The 15,328-nt window shown below is 45.5% G+C and overlaps 1 protein-coding gene across 1 annotated transcript in view; it reads left to right on the top strand.

The window, feature by feature from the left end:
- The first annotated feature begins 277 nt into the window (after positions 1-277).
- Positions 278-15,328, top strand: part of SPTLC1 (serine palmitoyltransferase long chain base subunit 1) — an 82,932-nt gene continuing 67,881 nt past the window's right edge. Inside the window, exons 1-2 of the mRNA XM_056525696.1 lie at positions 278-588; positions 12,701-12,808. Of these exons, the coding sequence (XP_056381671.1) occupies positions 535-588; positions 12,701-12,808 (162 nt within the window). The 5' untranslated portion in view covers positions 278-534. The remainder of the gene's footprint in view (positions 589-12,700; positions 12,809-15,328) is intronic.

The raw sequence follows: 15,328 nt of genomic DNA, 5'->3' as shown, positions 1-15,328 counted from the left end.
CCATACGGTTTTCTTTAGAAAAACGGATTGAAAACAGTATGGAAAAAACGTAGTGTGAACCCAGCCTAAGCCATTTGGAATCTAGTCCTGGCTTTATAAAAAAAAAAAATAAATTACATTAAATAACGCATTAAAGCTGCACCGCGAGGTTTCCTGTGGTGTCTATGGTTAAAAAGTTATGTAAAGGTGGGTGCAGATACAGGGGTTATAAAGGTGTCCAGTACACGTGACTTCGATTAACATATCGGCTGCTCTCTCTTCCAGCGTCTTTCCGTTACCACGGCAACATCACACCCAATTACAACGTCAGAAACTTCCGCCTCGCCTTACGGCTATCCACAATGGGCAACCCCGCCCTGTTTCCGTAGGTTCCTTGGCTTCTCGCCTAGCTTCTTCCGTGTGATGACATCACTTAGTAACCACCAATGACCGTGAAGCTTCTCCCGAAGCCCCGCCTACCGACCTCTGTCACTTGCAGTCCAGGAAGCGTTTAGCTTCTCGTAGCTACGTTACTGCTCCGGCCTCTCGGAAGTCATGGCGGCGAGTCAGCAGTGGGTGTTGGTGGAGATGGTGCAGGCCTTCTATGAGGTGAGAGGTCAACGGCTTGTGCCCCCTGGGCACGGGAGGCCACTAGCCCCTAATGTCACCCGGTCAGTGTCCCGGCATGCTGCCCGGCACTCCTCAGCTGCTGTACAGTAACTTCCGTGTCAGGTGTGGGGCCGAGCCTGGCGGTACTACTGACCCCGGTGTCATGCGGGATCCACCCTCCGCAGGCATTCCAGCAATGGAGGGGCAGGGAGTGACTTGGTGGGACAACTTGTGCTAGAGAAAGTTCTATTAGTACAGTGGTCCCTCAAGTTACAATATTAGTTGGTTCCAGGACGACCATTGTATGTTGAAACCATTGTATGTTGAGACCAGAACTCTATGGAAACCTGATAATTGGTTCTGAAGCCCCAAAATGTCATCCAAAAATAGGAGAAAGCGAGATTTAAAGAAAAATAAGTTGATAGCAAATATAGATAAAACAAGTCCTTACATATAAAAGTAAGAAATATATGCTGGGAGCTGTAAATCACTGTCTATGTCAGTGTTTCCCAAGCAGGGAGCCTCCAGCTGTTGCTAAACTACAACTCCCAGCATGCCCGGACAGCCAAAGGCTGTCTGGGCATGCTGGGAGTTTAGTTTTGCAACAGCTAGGGGCACCCTGCTTGGGAAACACTGATCTATGTAGAGGGGCACCCTGCTTGGGAAACACTGATCTATGTAGAGGGGCACCCTGCTCGGGAAACACTGATCTATGTAGAGGGGCACCCTGCTTGGGAAACACTGAGCTATGTAGAGGGGCACCCTGCTTGGGAAACACTGATCTATGTTGAGGGGCACCCTGCTTGGGAAACACTGATCTATGTAGAGGGGCACCCTGCTCGGGAAACACTGATCTATGTAGAGGGGCACCCTGCTCGGGAAACACTGATCTATGTAGAGGGGCACCCTGCTCGGGAAACACTGATCTATGTAGAGGGGCACCCTGCTTGGGAAACACTGATCTATGTAGAGGGGCACCCTGCTTGGGAAACACTGATCTATGTAGAGGGGCACCCTGCTTGGGAAACACTGATCTATGTAGAGGGGCACCCTGCTCGGGAAACACTGATCTATGTAGAGGGGCACCCTGCTTGGGAAACACTGATCTATGTAGAGGGGCACCCTGCTCGGGAAACACTGATCTATGTAGAGGGGCACCCTGCTCGGGAAACACTGATCTATGTAGAGGGGCACCCTGCTCGGGAAACACTGATCTATGTAGAGGGGCACCCTGCTCGGGAAACACTGATCTATGTAGAGGGGCACCCTGCTTGGGAAACACTGATCTATGTAGAGGGGCACCCTGCTTGGGAAACACTGATCTATGTAGAGGGGCACCCTGCTTGGGAAACACTGATCTATGTAGAGGGGCACCCTGCTCGGGAAACACTGATCTATGTAGAGGGGCACCCTGCTTGGGAAACACTGATCTATGTAGAGGGGCACCCTGCTCGGGAAACACTGATCTATGTAGAGGGGCACCCTGCTCGGGAAACACTGATCTATGTAGAGGGGCACCCTGCTCGGGAAACACTGATCTATGTAGAGGGGCACCCTGCTCGGGAAACACTGAGCTATGTAGAGGGGCACCCTGCTCGGGAAACACTGAGCTATGTAGAGGGGCACCCTGCTCGGGAAACACTGAGCTATGTAGAGGGGCACAGTGCTTGGGAAACACTGATCTATGTAGAGGGGCACCCTGCTCGGGAAACACTGAGCTATGTAGAGGGGCACCCTGCTCGGGAAACACTGAGCTATGTAGAGGGGCACCCTGCTCGGGAAACACTGAGCTATGTAGAGGGGCACCCTGCTTGGGAAACACTGAGCTATGTAGAGGGGCACCCTGCTCGGGAAACACTGAGCTATGTAGAGGGGCACCCTGCTCGGGAAACACTGAGCTATGTAGAGGGGCACCCTGCTCGGGAAACACTGAGCTATGTAGAGGGGCACCCTGCTCGGGAAACACTGAGCTATGTAGAGGGGCACCCTGCTCGGGAAACACTGAGCTATGTAGAGGGGCACCCTGCTCGGGAAACACTGAGCTATGTAGAGGGGCACCCTGCTCGGGAAACACTGAGCTATGTAGAGGGGCACCCTGCTCGGGAAACACTGAGCTATGTAGAGGGGCACCCTGCTCGGGAAACACTGAGCTATGTAGAGGGGCACCCTGCTCGGGAAACACTGAGCTATGTAGAGGGGCACCCTGCTCGGGAAACACTGAGCTATGTAGAGGGGCACCCTGCTCGGGAAACACTGATCTATGTTGAGGGGCACCCTGCTTGGGAAACACTGAGCTATGTAGAGGGGCACCCTGCTTGGGAAACACTGAGCTATGTAGAGGGGCACCCTGCTTGGGAAACACTGATCTATGTAGAGGGGCACCCTGCTTGGGAAACACTGAGCTATGTAGAGGGGCACCCTGCTTGGGAAACACTGAGCTATGTAGAGGGGCACCCTGCTCGGGAAACACTGATCTATGTAGAGGGGCACCCTGCTCGGGAAACACTGATCTATGTAGAGGGGCACCCTGCTTGGGAAACACTGATCTATGTAGAGGGGCACCCTGCTTGGGAAACACTGAGCTATGTAGAGGGGCACCCTGCTTGGGAAACACTGATCTATGTTGAGGGGCACCCTGCTTGGGAAACACTGATCTATGTTGAGGGGCACCCTGCTTGGGAAACACTGATCTATGTAGAGGGGCACCCTGCTCGGGAAACACTGATCTATGTAGAGGGGCACCCTGCTTGGGAAACACTGAGCTATGTAGAGGGGCACCCTGCTTGGGAAACACTGAGCTATGTAGAGGGGCACCCTGCTCGGGAAACACTGAGCTATGTTGAGGACAGGAGCTTCTTCGGGGTCCTGTACAGTACAGGCAATTTCCTTAAAAAATAAATAAATAAATAAAAAAAAGTAACATGGAGTCGCCCTCACCTGGTGTCCAAAGGAGCAGGTAACCCTGGCACAGGTAAAGTGTACAGAACATGTAATACCTCCCTGTACTGTAGGGGGCGCTACCAGATATCAGTCAGTGCATACACTTCAGTAATACAGGTGTTTTACCAGTAAAATGCCCATTCTGATTGGCCAGTTCTTTCAGCCATTGACACGTTTCACAGATCTGGACTGTCAGTATATTGGATGTTGAGTCTGGTTTCAAGTTACAATGGTCCAGAAAAGACTCTTGTATGTTGAAACTATTGTATGTTGAGGCCATTGTAAGTTGAGGGATCACTGTGACTGCACATATTCGTGCCATTGTGTCATGTCAGGCAGGGGTTACTCCACCACTTCTTGGCTGGAGTTATATGGCCAGTGAATGGGCAGGTTTACATAAATCTGTACTGTACATTGCAGCTCAAAGACATCTCCAAAAGTCATGACCACAGGGACCCCCACCAATTATTTGCCTCCTCCCAAAATGAAATGGAGTGCGCCATTCATGCTCTGAGGCATCCAAATATTGGTGTATGCTGAGTACTATAGCAAATGAATGGAGTGCGGACTACATAACTCAGTACGTTCCCTTGTTGTCGCAGCAGTCAGGTCTGACTTCTGGGATTCCCCCCCATTCTTCTTCTGCTTGGAGCTGGAACAGCACCACATCTGTCCTAAGGACAAAAGAGGTTTTTCTTGGTGCAAAATCTGCAGCATACAGTGATCCCTCAACTTACAATGGCCTCAACATTTCTTTTCTGGACCATTGTAACTTGAAACCAGACTTAACATACAATGTACAGACAGTCCAGATCTGTGATACCTGTCAATGGCTGGAAGAACCGACCAATCTGATGGACCGACCAATCAAATGGACATTCACTGGTAAAACTCCTGTATTCCTAAAGTGCCCCCTACAGTACATGTTCTGTACTACTTTTAACCTATGCTTGGTTAGCTGCTCCTTTGGACCCCCAGTAACTTTTTTTAGGACATTGCGTGTACTGTACAGGACCCTGAAGAAGCTCCTGTCCTCTACATTGACCAGTGTTTCCCAATGAGGGTGCCTCCAGCTGTTGCAAAACCACAACTCACAGCATGCCCGACAGCCAAAGGCTGTCCGGGCATGCTGGGAGTTGTAGTTTTGCAACAGCTGGAGGCACTCTGGTTGGAAAACACTGAAATAGACAGTGATTTACAGCTCCCAGCAGCTCTTTCTTACTTTTATATGTAAGGATTTGCTTTATCTATATTAGTTATCTACTTATTTTTCTTTAATCATCACTTTCTCCTATTTTTGGATGACATTTTGGTGGCTTCAGAACCAATTATCAGGTGTCCATAAAGTTATGATCTCAACATACAATGGTTTCAACATACAATGGTCGTCCTGGAACCAATTACGGTAATATTGTAACTTGAGGGACTACTGTATTTCAGTAGCAGTAAAGTGGATGAATCCTAAACTACTCCAATCTACTTACTGCTGAAGAGATCTGCACAGGAAATGACCGGCGGTGGGGACGGTAAAATCATCCATCTCTTCATGTCTATATAGTCCACATCTAAATCTCTAATGGTAAATCATCAAGTCTGCACCAGAATCCACAAGATTTCTTTGCTCCTGTGGATTTTCCTGTGGTGTACCCTAACAATAGCACCTCCCGACATGAGTGTGACTGAGAAGAATTGCGTATAGAACAGTCACACAGCCTTTTTAGATCTTGGGTTGTGTATGTAAAGTGGTAGTCCAGCCTTCACCTAATAGTACACCATCAGTATTGAGTGAATTTCCTGCCTTTCACTATTTCTGTCATTACCTATTGATCTGAGGAATAAGCCACGTCCGCACACTGCGACAGCTGCAATGACTGCAGGATTTACAATCAGTACCGCCATTTTATTGGCTATTGTGCCTATTGGGCATTGTAGGTGGGCGTGATATCGGCCACACTGCGGCAGCCATAGCCTGACGAAAGTTGTAAAAGGCGCATTTTTTTTTGAAAATTCAGGTGTTTTACATATTGTTGAGTATTTGTTAATGAAACTGTCTGTTTAATAAGTAGTGATTAAGCAAACACAAAACGTAGGATTTTTCAAGTGCGTTTTTAATGTATTTTACATACACTGCTTGTCATAGCATCTTAGCTCACTCCATAGAAACATACCTGTCATGATCACACCCTATCGGCCCAGCCAAGACGCTAAAGAGAGTGTGATAGTGCAAGGGTTAAAGCCACCAGACCTCTGGGTATCCACTACTAGTCCCAGCAAGTCACCAAATTAACCCTTTGATAAACTTGTTTCACCAGAGCTTTCTTCAGAAAGGTGAGCTCATATATTTAGAGATCAAAGACCAGAGCTGATTAATTAAACATTTAATCTGAAAAAAGGTATCACAGTGCTAGGTATAAAATGGACAAATGACATACAGTTACAAAAATATATAAGAGTTCAGCAAGACAAGTTCAGAAAACAGAGTCCTTACAGCATAATGGTATAGCAGTCCTTGTGAGTGAGAGTCCAGCTGTATCTTAGGATGTCTTGTCAGCTTTTGCCACAGGCTTGAACAAAGGTTTGTCCAGCATCTCAGTTTTAGGGTGCGTTCACACGCTATTACTAGCAGCGGGTTTCCTGCTGCGGGGATCCTGCTGCAAGTTACACTACCATTGATTTAAATAGGTCCACAGACAGTCCACAATAGTGTCAGATTTGCGGACTGTCCGCGGACCCATTCAAATGAATGGTAGCGTAACTCGCAGTGGGAAAACCCGCTGCTAGTTACTAGCGTGTGAACGCACCCTTATAGTGTTTTTTTTTTTTGGGGGGGGGGGGGGGGGACTCCATACCCCCCCCCCCCCTCTGATCTCACCAGGTGGGGGGAATCTCTTCCAGGTCCCTTATCTCAGTTTGATTTATGATGACCAGAGTGCCTGACTTCAAAGGAGGTATAACACAGACAGACACCCCGCCCCCACCCCCCTATAAAACTGGAATACCCAAAAACATATACACAGTCTGAATGAACCCTCCCCCATGTCTTAGAGCAGTGGTTCTTAACCTTGTTGGAGGTACTGAACCCCACCAGTTTCATATGCGCATTCACCGAACCCTTCTTAATTGGAAAAATAAAATATGATTTTTTTCAAATTCAAAACATAGGAGGTATATATTTAAGTATATATTTATACATAGTGTGGCAGTGTGGCAAGGAAAGGGTGTATTTCCTTGGCTCACCCTGCAGAAGCTCTCACCTGCTTCTTAAATAATGAGGCAGGAGGGAAGGGAAGTGTATATGAGATGGAGTCTCAGTGTAATGGGGGCTCTTCCTAGGAGACAGCATGTGGGCTGTTGGGAAGAGACAGAGGCTGCTGAGGAGTACACAGCCCGAGCTATGAGAGGCTCAAAGAGAGTGACATGAATTGTGAGTAGAAGGTTGCAGGGGACATAAGTTTAACCGGCTGAGGGAAGCTCAGCGGTTGTTAGTCAGGACAAGCTGATCTGTTTAGTCAGTGACCAGACGGTCTAGGATTTTGTTTTGTTCCTGCTTTTTGTTTATTTATTTCCCTGCAACCTGTCTAATAAAACTGGCAAGGTGCCAGATTTGCATTATAAGCGTTTGTTTGCTGGTTTATTGAGAAGAAACGCATCCTTTGGCGTGGTCCAGGACGATCCCAGAGCTAATCCCCAAGACGGATTGTCACAATAGGTGCACAAAATGAACAAAACCATTAAAGAACAAAACCATTAAGACACATTAGGCGCAGGCAGTGTTCCCGCACACATTAGGCGCAGGCAGTGTTCCCGCACACATTAGGCGCAGGCAGTGTTCCCGCACACATTAGGCGCAGGCAGTGTTCCCGCACACATTAGGCGCAGGCAGTGTTCCCGCACACATTAGGCGCAGGCAGTGTTCCCGCACACATTAGGCGCAGGCAGTGTTCCCGCACACATTAGGCGCAGGCAGTGTTCCCGCACACATTAGGCGCAGGCAGTGTTCCCGCACACATTAGGCGCAGGCAGTGTTCCCGCACACATTAGGCGCAGGCAGTGTTCCCGCACACATTAGGCGCAGGCAGTGTCCCCGCACACATTAGGCGCAGGCAGTGTCCCCGCACACATTAGGCGCAGGCAGTGTCCCCGCACACATTAGGCGCAGGCAGTGTCCCCGCACACATTAGGCTTTTTTACGCCTTTTCACAAAAAGACGCAGTATATAAAACCCATTCATATCATGTGTATTGCAACTCAAAATCAGCAGAAATGTGTAAACCAAAAGGCGCAAATAAACTCTGCTTGCGCCTTTTTTTTTAACCTTTTCTAGACCAAAAAAAAAAGACAGTCTAAAGACAGTGATAAATGTCAGCCTGTAACCCGGTGTATCGGGTTATAGTGTGGGTGAACGGGTGACCGTTTTCCTTTTACATTTTTTTTGTTGCTATGTAGCAGGGTGAAGTACGCTTCTGAAAGAGGTCAACATAGGGTGCTTGGTTTACAATAAAACACAGATGGACATTCCGCAAATTTGCATGTTTTGCCGGCTCTTTGATCGCTTAGAAATGCCCTGTCTTCGTTGATAGGTCAATTCTTTCGATGGGGTCTGTAAACTGTATTTATGTGACAGATGTTTCTGCTGTAGAAGTTCCGCCATGTGCACCATGCAGCAGAATCCCATTTAAAGCAATGGGATTATTCTGCAACGGAATTTCCAAGCACAATTTTCCTGCCAGATTGGGCTCAGAAATTCTGTCAGGTGAACATACCCGGACTCTCCCGCCTTTTGAAAGGAGACATGGCTGCGGTGTTCAGATGGAGGTTGATAGAGAAGGTGGCCATGCATGGTAAGGGTATGTTCACACACACTATATACGCTGTGGATTTTGTGCTGCAGATTTGATGAATCAATCAATGCAAATATATAGTTAAACACAGCATTATATCTGCAGTGTATTAAGTATGGGAGGCACATCTGTGTGTTGAGTTAGTAATAATGTATATGACTGGATTGTTTCTGGTATCTTTAACCGACCTGAATCTCAGTCATATGTTTTGCTGGATAGTCCTGTTTTAAGGATCACAAAAAGAGTCAGGTCTTTGAGTTGCTTTGAATTGAGGTTGTGATCTTACGTTTGTATTGAGTTGGGGCGTTGTTTTTCCGGTTTCACATATTCATATTTTGGAATGTGTGCTATTAATATCTACTTAATTACCAGTATGGAGAACATGATTACATATACACGTGCCATTCTATACATCTTCAATGTCTTCCTCTTCTTTACAAGAAAGGCCCTTTTCATATCATGCTATGGCCCTTTGTAAGGCTGATAACCAGCAGAAAGCCTCCAATGCATAATGCCGACAGGGGACATACCCTCACTGTATAGGCATATAGGATCCCCAAATAAACTATGCTGTATGCACATTTTTATTTTACAGGATTTGCTATTCCACACAGCAGGGAAAAAGTTTTTCTGATGTATAGTGATATGACAGGCCAGAATTAGGTTAGGGTCACATGCACTGTATTCCTCTTTTCCTACCCATTGAAATCAATAAGTAGCAAAATCGACTGCAGAAAAGTGACGGATGGGAGATTGGGTGGTGGGGGGGATATACCTGCCTTTTAAAAGCCAAAAGAGCGTTCTTTGTCTTTTACTGTTAGTAAAGCCCTATGGATACATGTGTATTCAGTGTGCTATTTCCAACATAGTGGGGCAAAAAAATATTTAGTCAGCCACCAATTGTGCAAGTTCTCCCACTTAAAAAGATGAGGGGCCTGTAATTTTCATCATGGGTATACCAACTATGAGAGATCTAATGAGAAAAAAAATCCATAAAATCACTGTCTGATTTTTAAACAATTAATTTTTGCAAATTATGGAGGGAAATAAGTATTTGGTCACCTACAAACAAGCAGGATTTCTGGCTCTCACAGACCTGTAACTTCTTCTTTAATGGTCTATTCACACGTACAGTATTCTGTGCAGATTTGATATGCAGGATTTTCTGCTGCAGATTTAAATGTAAACTGACTGAACACAGCTTGAAATCCTACGCATCAAATCTGCGCAGAATACTGTACGTGTGAATAGACCCTAAGAGTCTCCTCTGTCCTCCACTCGTTACCTGTATTAATGGCACCTCTTTGAACTTGTTATCAGTATAAAAGACACCTGTCCACAACCTCAAACAGTCACACTCCAAACTCCATTATGGCTAAGACCAAAGAGCTGTCAAAGGACACCAGAAACAAGATTGTAGACCCGCACCAGGCTGGGAAAACTGAATCTGCAATAGGCAAGCTGCTTGGTGTGAAGAAATCAACTGTGGGCGCAATTATTAGAAAATGGAAGACATACAAGACCACTGATAATCTCCCTCGATCTGGGGCTCCACACAAGATCTCACCTCGTGGTGTCAAAATGATCACAAGAAAGGTGAGCAAAAATCCCAAAACCACACGGAGGGACCTAGTGAATGATCTGCGGAGATCTGGGACCAAAGTAACAAAGACTACCATCAGTAACACAACCACACTGCCAGGGATTCAAATCTTGCAGTGCCATATGTGTCCCCCCTGCTTAAGCCAGTACATGTCCGGGCCTGTCTGGAGTTTTGTAGAGAGCATTTGAATGATCTAGAAGAGTATTTGGAGAATGTCATATGGTCAGATGAAACCAATAGAACTTTTAGGTAAAAACTCATCATCATGTTTGGAGAAGAAAGAATGCTGAGTTGCATCTAAAGAACACCATACCTACTGTGAAGCATGGGGGTGGAAACATCATGCTTTGGGGCTATTTTTCTGCTAAGGGACCAGGACGACTTATCCTTGTAAAGGAAAGAATGAATGGGACCATGTATCATAAGATTTTGAGGGAAAACCTCCTTCCATCAGCAAGGGCATTGAAGATGAAACGTGGCTGGGTCTTTCAGCATGACAATGATCCCAAACACACCACTGGGCAACGAAGGATTGGCTTTGTAAGAAGCATTTCAAGGTCCTGGAGTGGCCTAGCCAGTTTCCAGATCTCAACCCCATAGAAAACCTTTGGAGGGTGTTGAAAGTCCGTGTTGCCCAGCGACGGACCCAAAACATCACTGCTCTAGAGGAGATCTGCATGGAGTAATGGGCCAAAATACCAGCAACAGTGTGTGAAAACCATGTGAAGACTTACAGAAAATGTTTGACCTCTGTCAGTGCCAACAAAGGGTATATAACAAAGTATTGAGATTAACTATTGTTATTAACCAAATACTTATTTTTCACCATAATTTGCAAATACATTTCTTTAATCCTTTTTTTTCTCATTAATGTCTCGCGTAGTTGAGGTATACCTATGATGAAAATTACAGGCCTCTCATCTTTTTAAGCGGGAGAACTTGCACAATTGGTGGCCGACTAAATACTTTTTTGCCCCACTGTACCTGTAATAAATCTACTATAACAAATCTAGTAATGCAGTAATTCTTAGTTCATCAACTGGATGCACTGTCTAAATTTTTTTTTTTCTTAATACTTTTGCGATATGTACTAGTCATGAATAATTTCAGTAGGTAGACATTTCCCTATTGCTGGGATTCCCAATTAGGGTGCCTCCAGCTGCTGCAAAACTTCAACTCCCAGCATGACTGGTCAGCCTCTGGCTGGCACAATGGTTGGGGAAACAGTGTCCTATTGGTATGGACACATGGCTGCACAAACTCATGTGATGTACAGTGTCAGGTTAGCTCAGTTTCAGATTAATGATATTGGGTGAGATTTATTAAAACCCATGTAGTGGAAAGGATGTGCTGTTGTCTATAGCAACCAATCAGATTGCCTCTGTAACATGAAAGAATCAATCTGATGGTTGCTAAGGACAGCTGCACCATTCTTCCTCTACACAGGTTTTGGCAAATCTATCCCCTTTTGTTAGTGCGTTGTTTGCAGGTAAGGGTGGGTTCACACTACTTTTGTAGTGCACGGGTACCGAATCCGGCTGGGAGGAGCAAAACCGTCCGCTCTCATATCCCTGCCAAGCTCCATTAAGTTCAATGAGCTGACCGGAGTCAAACGGTGACTCCGGTCGGCTCATTGAAATGCGTGAGGTTCGGGCTGGATCTGGCTGGGATACGGGAGCAGCCGGTTTTCGCTCTAATGCTCTATTCACTCACACCGGATCCACTTCGGATTTGAAGTTGTTTTTATGTGTTTCTTAATTGGCATGCCAATAAAGTAATTGCCTTGTAAAATCCTCAACTTCAAATCTGCAGCGGTTCCGTTGTGTGTGAATATGCCCTAAAGCTTTATTTTCGCTTGGTGTTCATCTGTGTCACAGCCAAATTGGGGGTCCCATTGTGTGTCGGTACCCTATTTGCAGGCATGCAAAGTTGACTTTTGCTGCGGTTTTGAAGCGAACGCCAGATATGGATCATAATGCTATTTCTCATAAAATTTTTGTATCTACTCCTGGTGTGCAATATATTCAAAAAAGAAAAAAAAATGAAGTAGCGTCTGCTCTTTATTTTATCTAATGAATTATAAACCACACCTGCCTTCAAAACTGCATTGTGTTATGCTAGGTTCACAGTGTTAAAGGCTGCCATTGCACGTATCCGTTGGGAACAGGTAGCCGATGTATACTGTAGCGGAGAGCAGCGGTTGCCATTCTTTCTATGGTTTGTACTGAATCACCTACGGGGAGATTTATCAAAACCTGTCGAGAGGAAAAGTTGTTGAGTTGCCCGTAGCAACCAATCAGATCGCTTCTTTCATGTTGAAAAAGGCCTGTGAAAAGTGAAAGAAGCGATCTGATTGGTTGTTATAGGCAACTGGGCAACTTTTCCTCTGGAATGGTTTTGATAAATCTCCTCCCTAGTGACTATTCTGGCCATGTACACTATTTTCAGCGTAATCAAAAGCCCGGCCTGCTGCATTGTTCAGTCTGTTTACAATAGCCTATATAGTTGGAGCTGGGGCACTAAGTGACCGTATTTGGGCTGATGAAATAAATGGCATCGCTACTCTCTGTTCTCAGTAGGGTGCAGCTGGCAGATTCCCTTTGAACTTCGGTGGTTCTTTCTGCAGTATGTTTCATGTCTATTATGAAGTAGCTATAGTTAAACTCATGTGTTATTCAATGTATAGATGTGGCAATAATGGCTCCTACATCTTGTATAATGTTTTTAGGCACCTGCCTATCACCTGATACTGGAAGGGATTCTTATTCTGTGGATTATTCGACTCATATTTTCCAAGACTTACAAACTCCAAGAGCGATCCGACCTTACAGAAAAGGTAATAAAGATATTCTATTTTCTTGATATATTAATGTGTGTATGGTTAATGTGTATACATACGAATACACCAAAGTGAAGTCATCAGATTTTACCCTTTTATAACTGGTGGCAACACGTTATATAGGGAATCTGTTTTCTCACCTTGTCCCGTTGTACTATTTGGCAGCCTTGCTGGTGAAGATAGGGACTTTTAAAACTGCCTTGCATGTGGTAGTCACAGGGGCATGCAGCATCCTCATGTAATCATTTGTGCTCCGGACTAGAACCACTCCTACAAGGCATAATGTATAGCCCAGGCAAGACCCATGTCATCACTCTGTCTTCTAAGCAAAGGAAGCAGAGCAGTGACGTTGGCCGTGCCCGAGCAGTCAGTTAGGCCTAGTAGGAGTGGTTACAGCCCGGAGAAGCAATGATTACATTAGCATATGGTGTAAGACAATTTTAAAAGTCATTACCCCTCATTTACTAATGTCAACCTGACTTTTTTTGTCGGGTTGTGCGAACAAATTTGTGTTGCATAGCCCATGCGACACAAATTTGGTCGCACAACCCAACAAAATATATCATCACTATCATCATCAAAATGGGCGTAGTTATCACAAAAAGGGACGTGTTCCCGACAAAAAAGAAAAAATACTCGGAGTATGATGAAAAACTCACAGGAAAACCTGTGAATTTTTGTTCACCAAAACCCGACAGCTCTGAGCTGTCAGGAAATTACTGAAGACCAAGTGAATCCTATCCCCAGTAGTAGTAGTACAGGGGCTAAGGGGTTGATCGCATCGGGTCTCACTTCTGAGACCCGATCCGATTAAAATTTATTAAGCAGGGGAGCGGGTGGCATGCTCCGCTCCCCAGCAATGTACAATGTATTTTACTTTCATTTTCAAATTCCCCGCTGGAATTCCTGAATGGCTGGTACTGAAGAGCCATTCAGGGATCCCTGCAGGGTTCTCAAATAGGAGAGCTGCGGTGGGGAAAGATATATAGAATCGCTGGGGGGAATGTATATGTCCCCACAGCTTCTATATATCTTGCCCCCCTGCTTCGCTATATGTATTGTCCCCCACCGCAGCGTGTGTGTGTGTGTGTGTATATATATATATATATATATATATATATATATATATATATATCCCCCGCACAGCGCTATCATATACCCCCCCGCAGCGCATGTTGATATATATTATATATGCCCCCCGCACAGCGCATCTATACACATATACCTCTGAAGCGCTATAAATGATTAATGCTTGTTATTGATAGCGCTTCAGAGGCATGTGTGTAGAAGCAAAGTGGGGAGCAGACATATAGCATTATCTGGTCCCCACTTCCCTTCTATACACAATCCTATACACAAACACCACAGCTGCCCCATCGCCTCTCCCATCCCCGGTGTTATAATTACCTGTTCCGCGGTCCGCGATCCTTCTGGCTGCTGCGCGTCCTGTTAGGCTGTACGCTGCACTGTGCAATGACGCAATGTATATATATACACATGCGCTGCTGGGGGCATATGATTGCGCTGTGCGGGGGGCATATATATAATTTACCCTGCGACACAATTTCCAACCAGTGCGGCACAAAAATGTTTTCCTGTACGACACATTAGTAAATCAGGGAGAAAAATACACGGAGTAAATGAAGAAACACTCGGAGATAAACCCGACACTCTTAGTAAATGAGGGCCATTATCTTGAGTTGCTGAATGAAGAAGCTTGCTGATTAAGAGTAGTTAGAAACAGGAGTTATAAGCCGGAATTGTAAGTATTCCTTCTCTTTCAAAACTTTAAGAGCAAAAAGTGTTAATCTTAGGGAAGTTTACCATACAGCCAATTAGAATTACAGCCAATTGTATCTAGAGGAAAAGTGTTTTCAGGTTCTGTGATATCCCCAAACTAGCCCAGATCTAGCACACCCCAACACATTTTCCCAGTTGGGCAGCTGTGGGGGATTTCAGTTCAGAGATAGCAGGGCTGCAGCAAGACACTGCCTCTGACAGCTAGCGGTAAGGAGGAGAGCAACGCAGGCCAGACAGGTGCTACTATAGGACGACTCAATTATTAGAGGGACAGACAGGGCGATCGGTCTCAAAAACTGGCATTGGCCAACAGTGTATTGTGTTCCTTGCGATAGGAGGAAACAACAATATAGAGGTGAAAGACAGTGTAGATGGAGAGCTGGGGATTAGTAATAAAATTAGGGGTGTAGAGGCGGGAGAAGATAAAACAGTCATAGTTGATAAGAAGAAGGGAGTATGTATAAAAACATAAAGTGCATGTATAATGCCAAAAGCCGCAGTAATAAGATGAGGAATAGGAACTATTAATGTTGGAGGAAGACTATGACATAGTGAGGATAATGTGAGACATGGCTGGATGAGGGCTATGACTGGGGGCGATTCATTTGCTGTTTTACAAACTGTTCAGAAATGACCCTTCAAGTAAGAAAGGGGGAGGGGTTTGGGCCTTTTCTGTGTGATGACATATGTGAGAAAAATGATCATATGTAGTCTCTA

This window comes from Hyla sarda, chromosome 1 (genome assembly GCF_029499605.1).
Source record: "Hyla sarda isolate aHylSar1 chromosome 1, aHylSar1.hap1, whole genome shotgun sequence".
Taxonomy (NCBI): domain Eukaryota; kingdom Metazoa; phylum Chordata; class Amphibia; order Anura; family Hylidae; genus Hyla; species Hyla sarda.
Note: the sequence above shows the minus strand (reverse complement) of the source record. Positions and strands in the feature narration are given on the sequence as shown.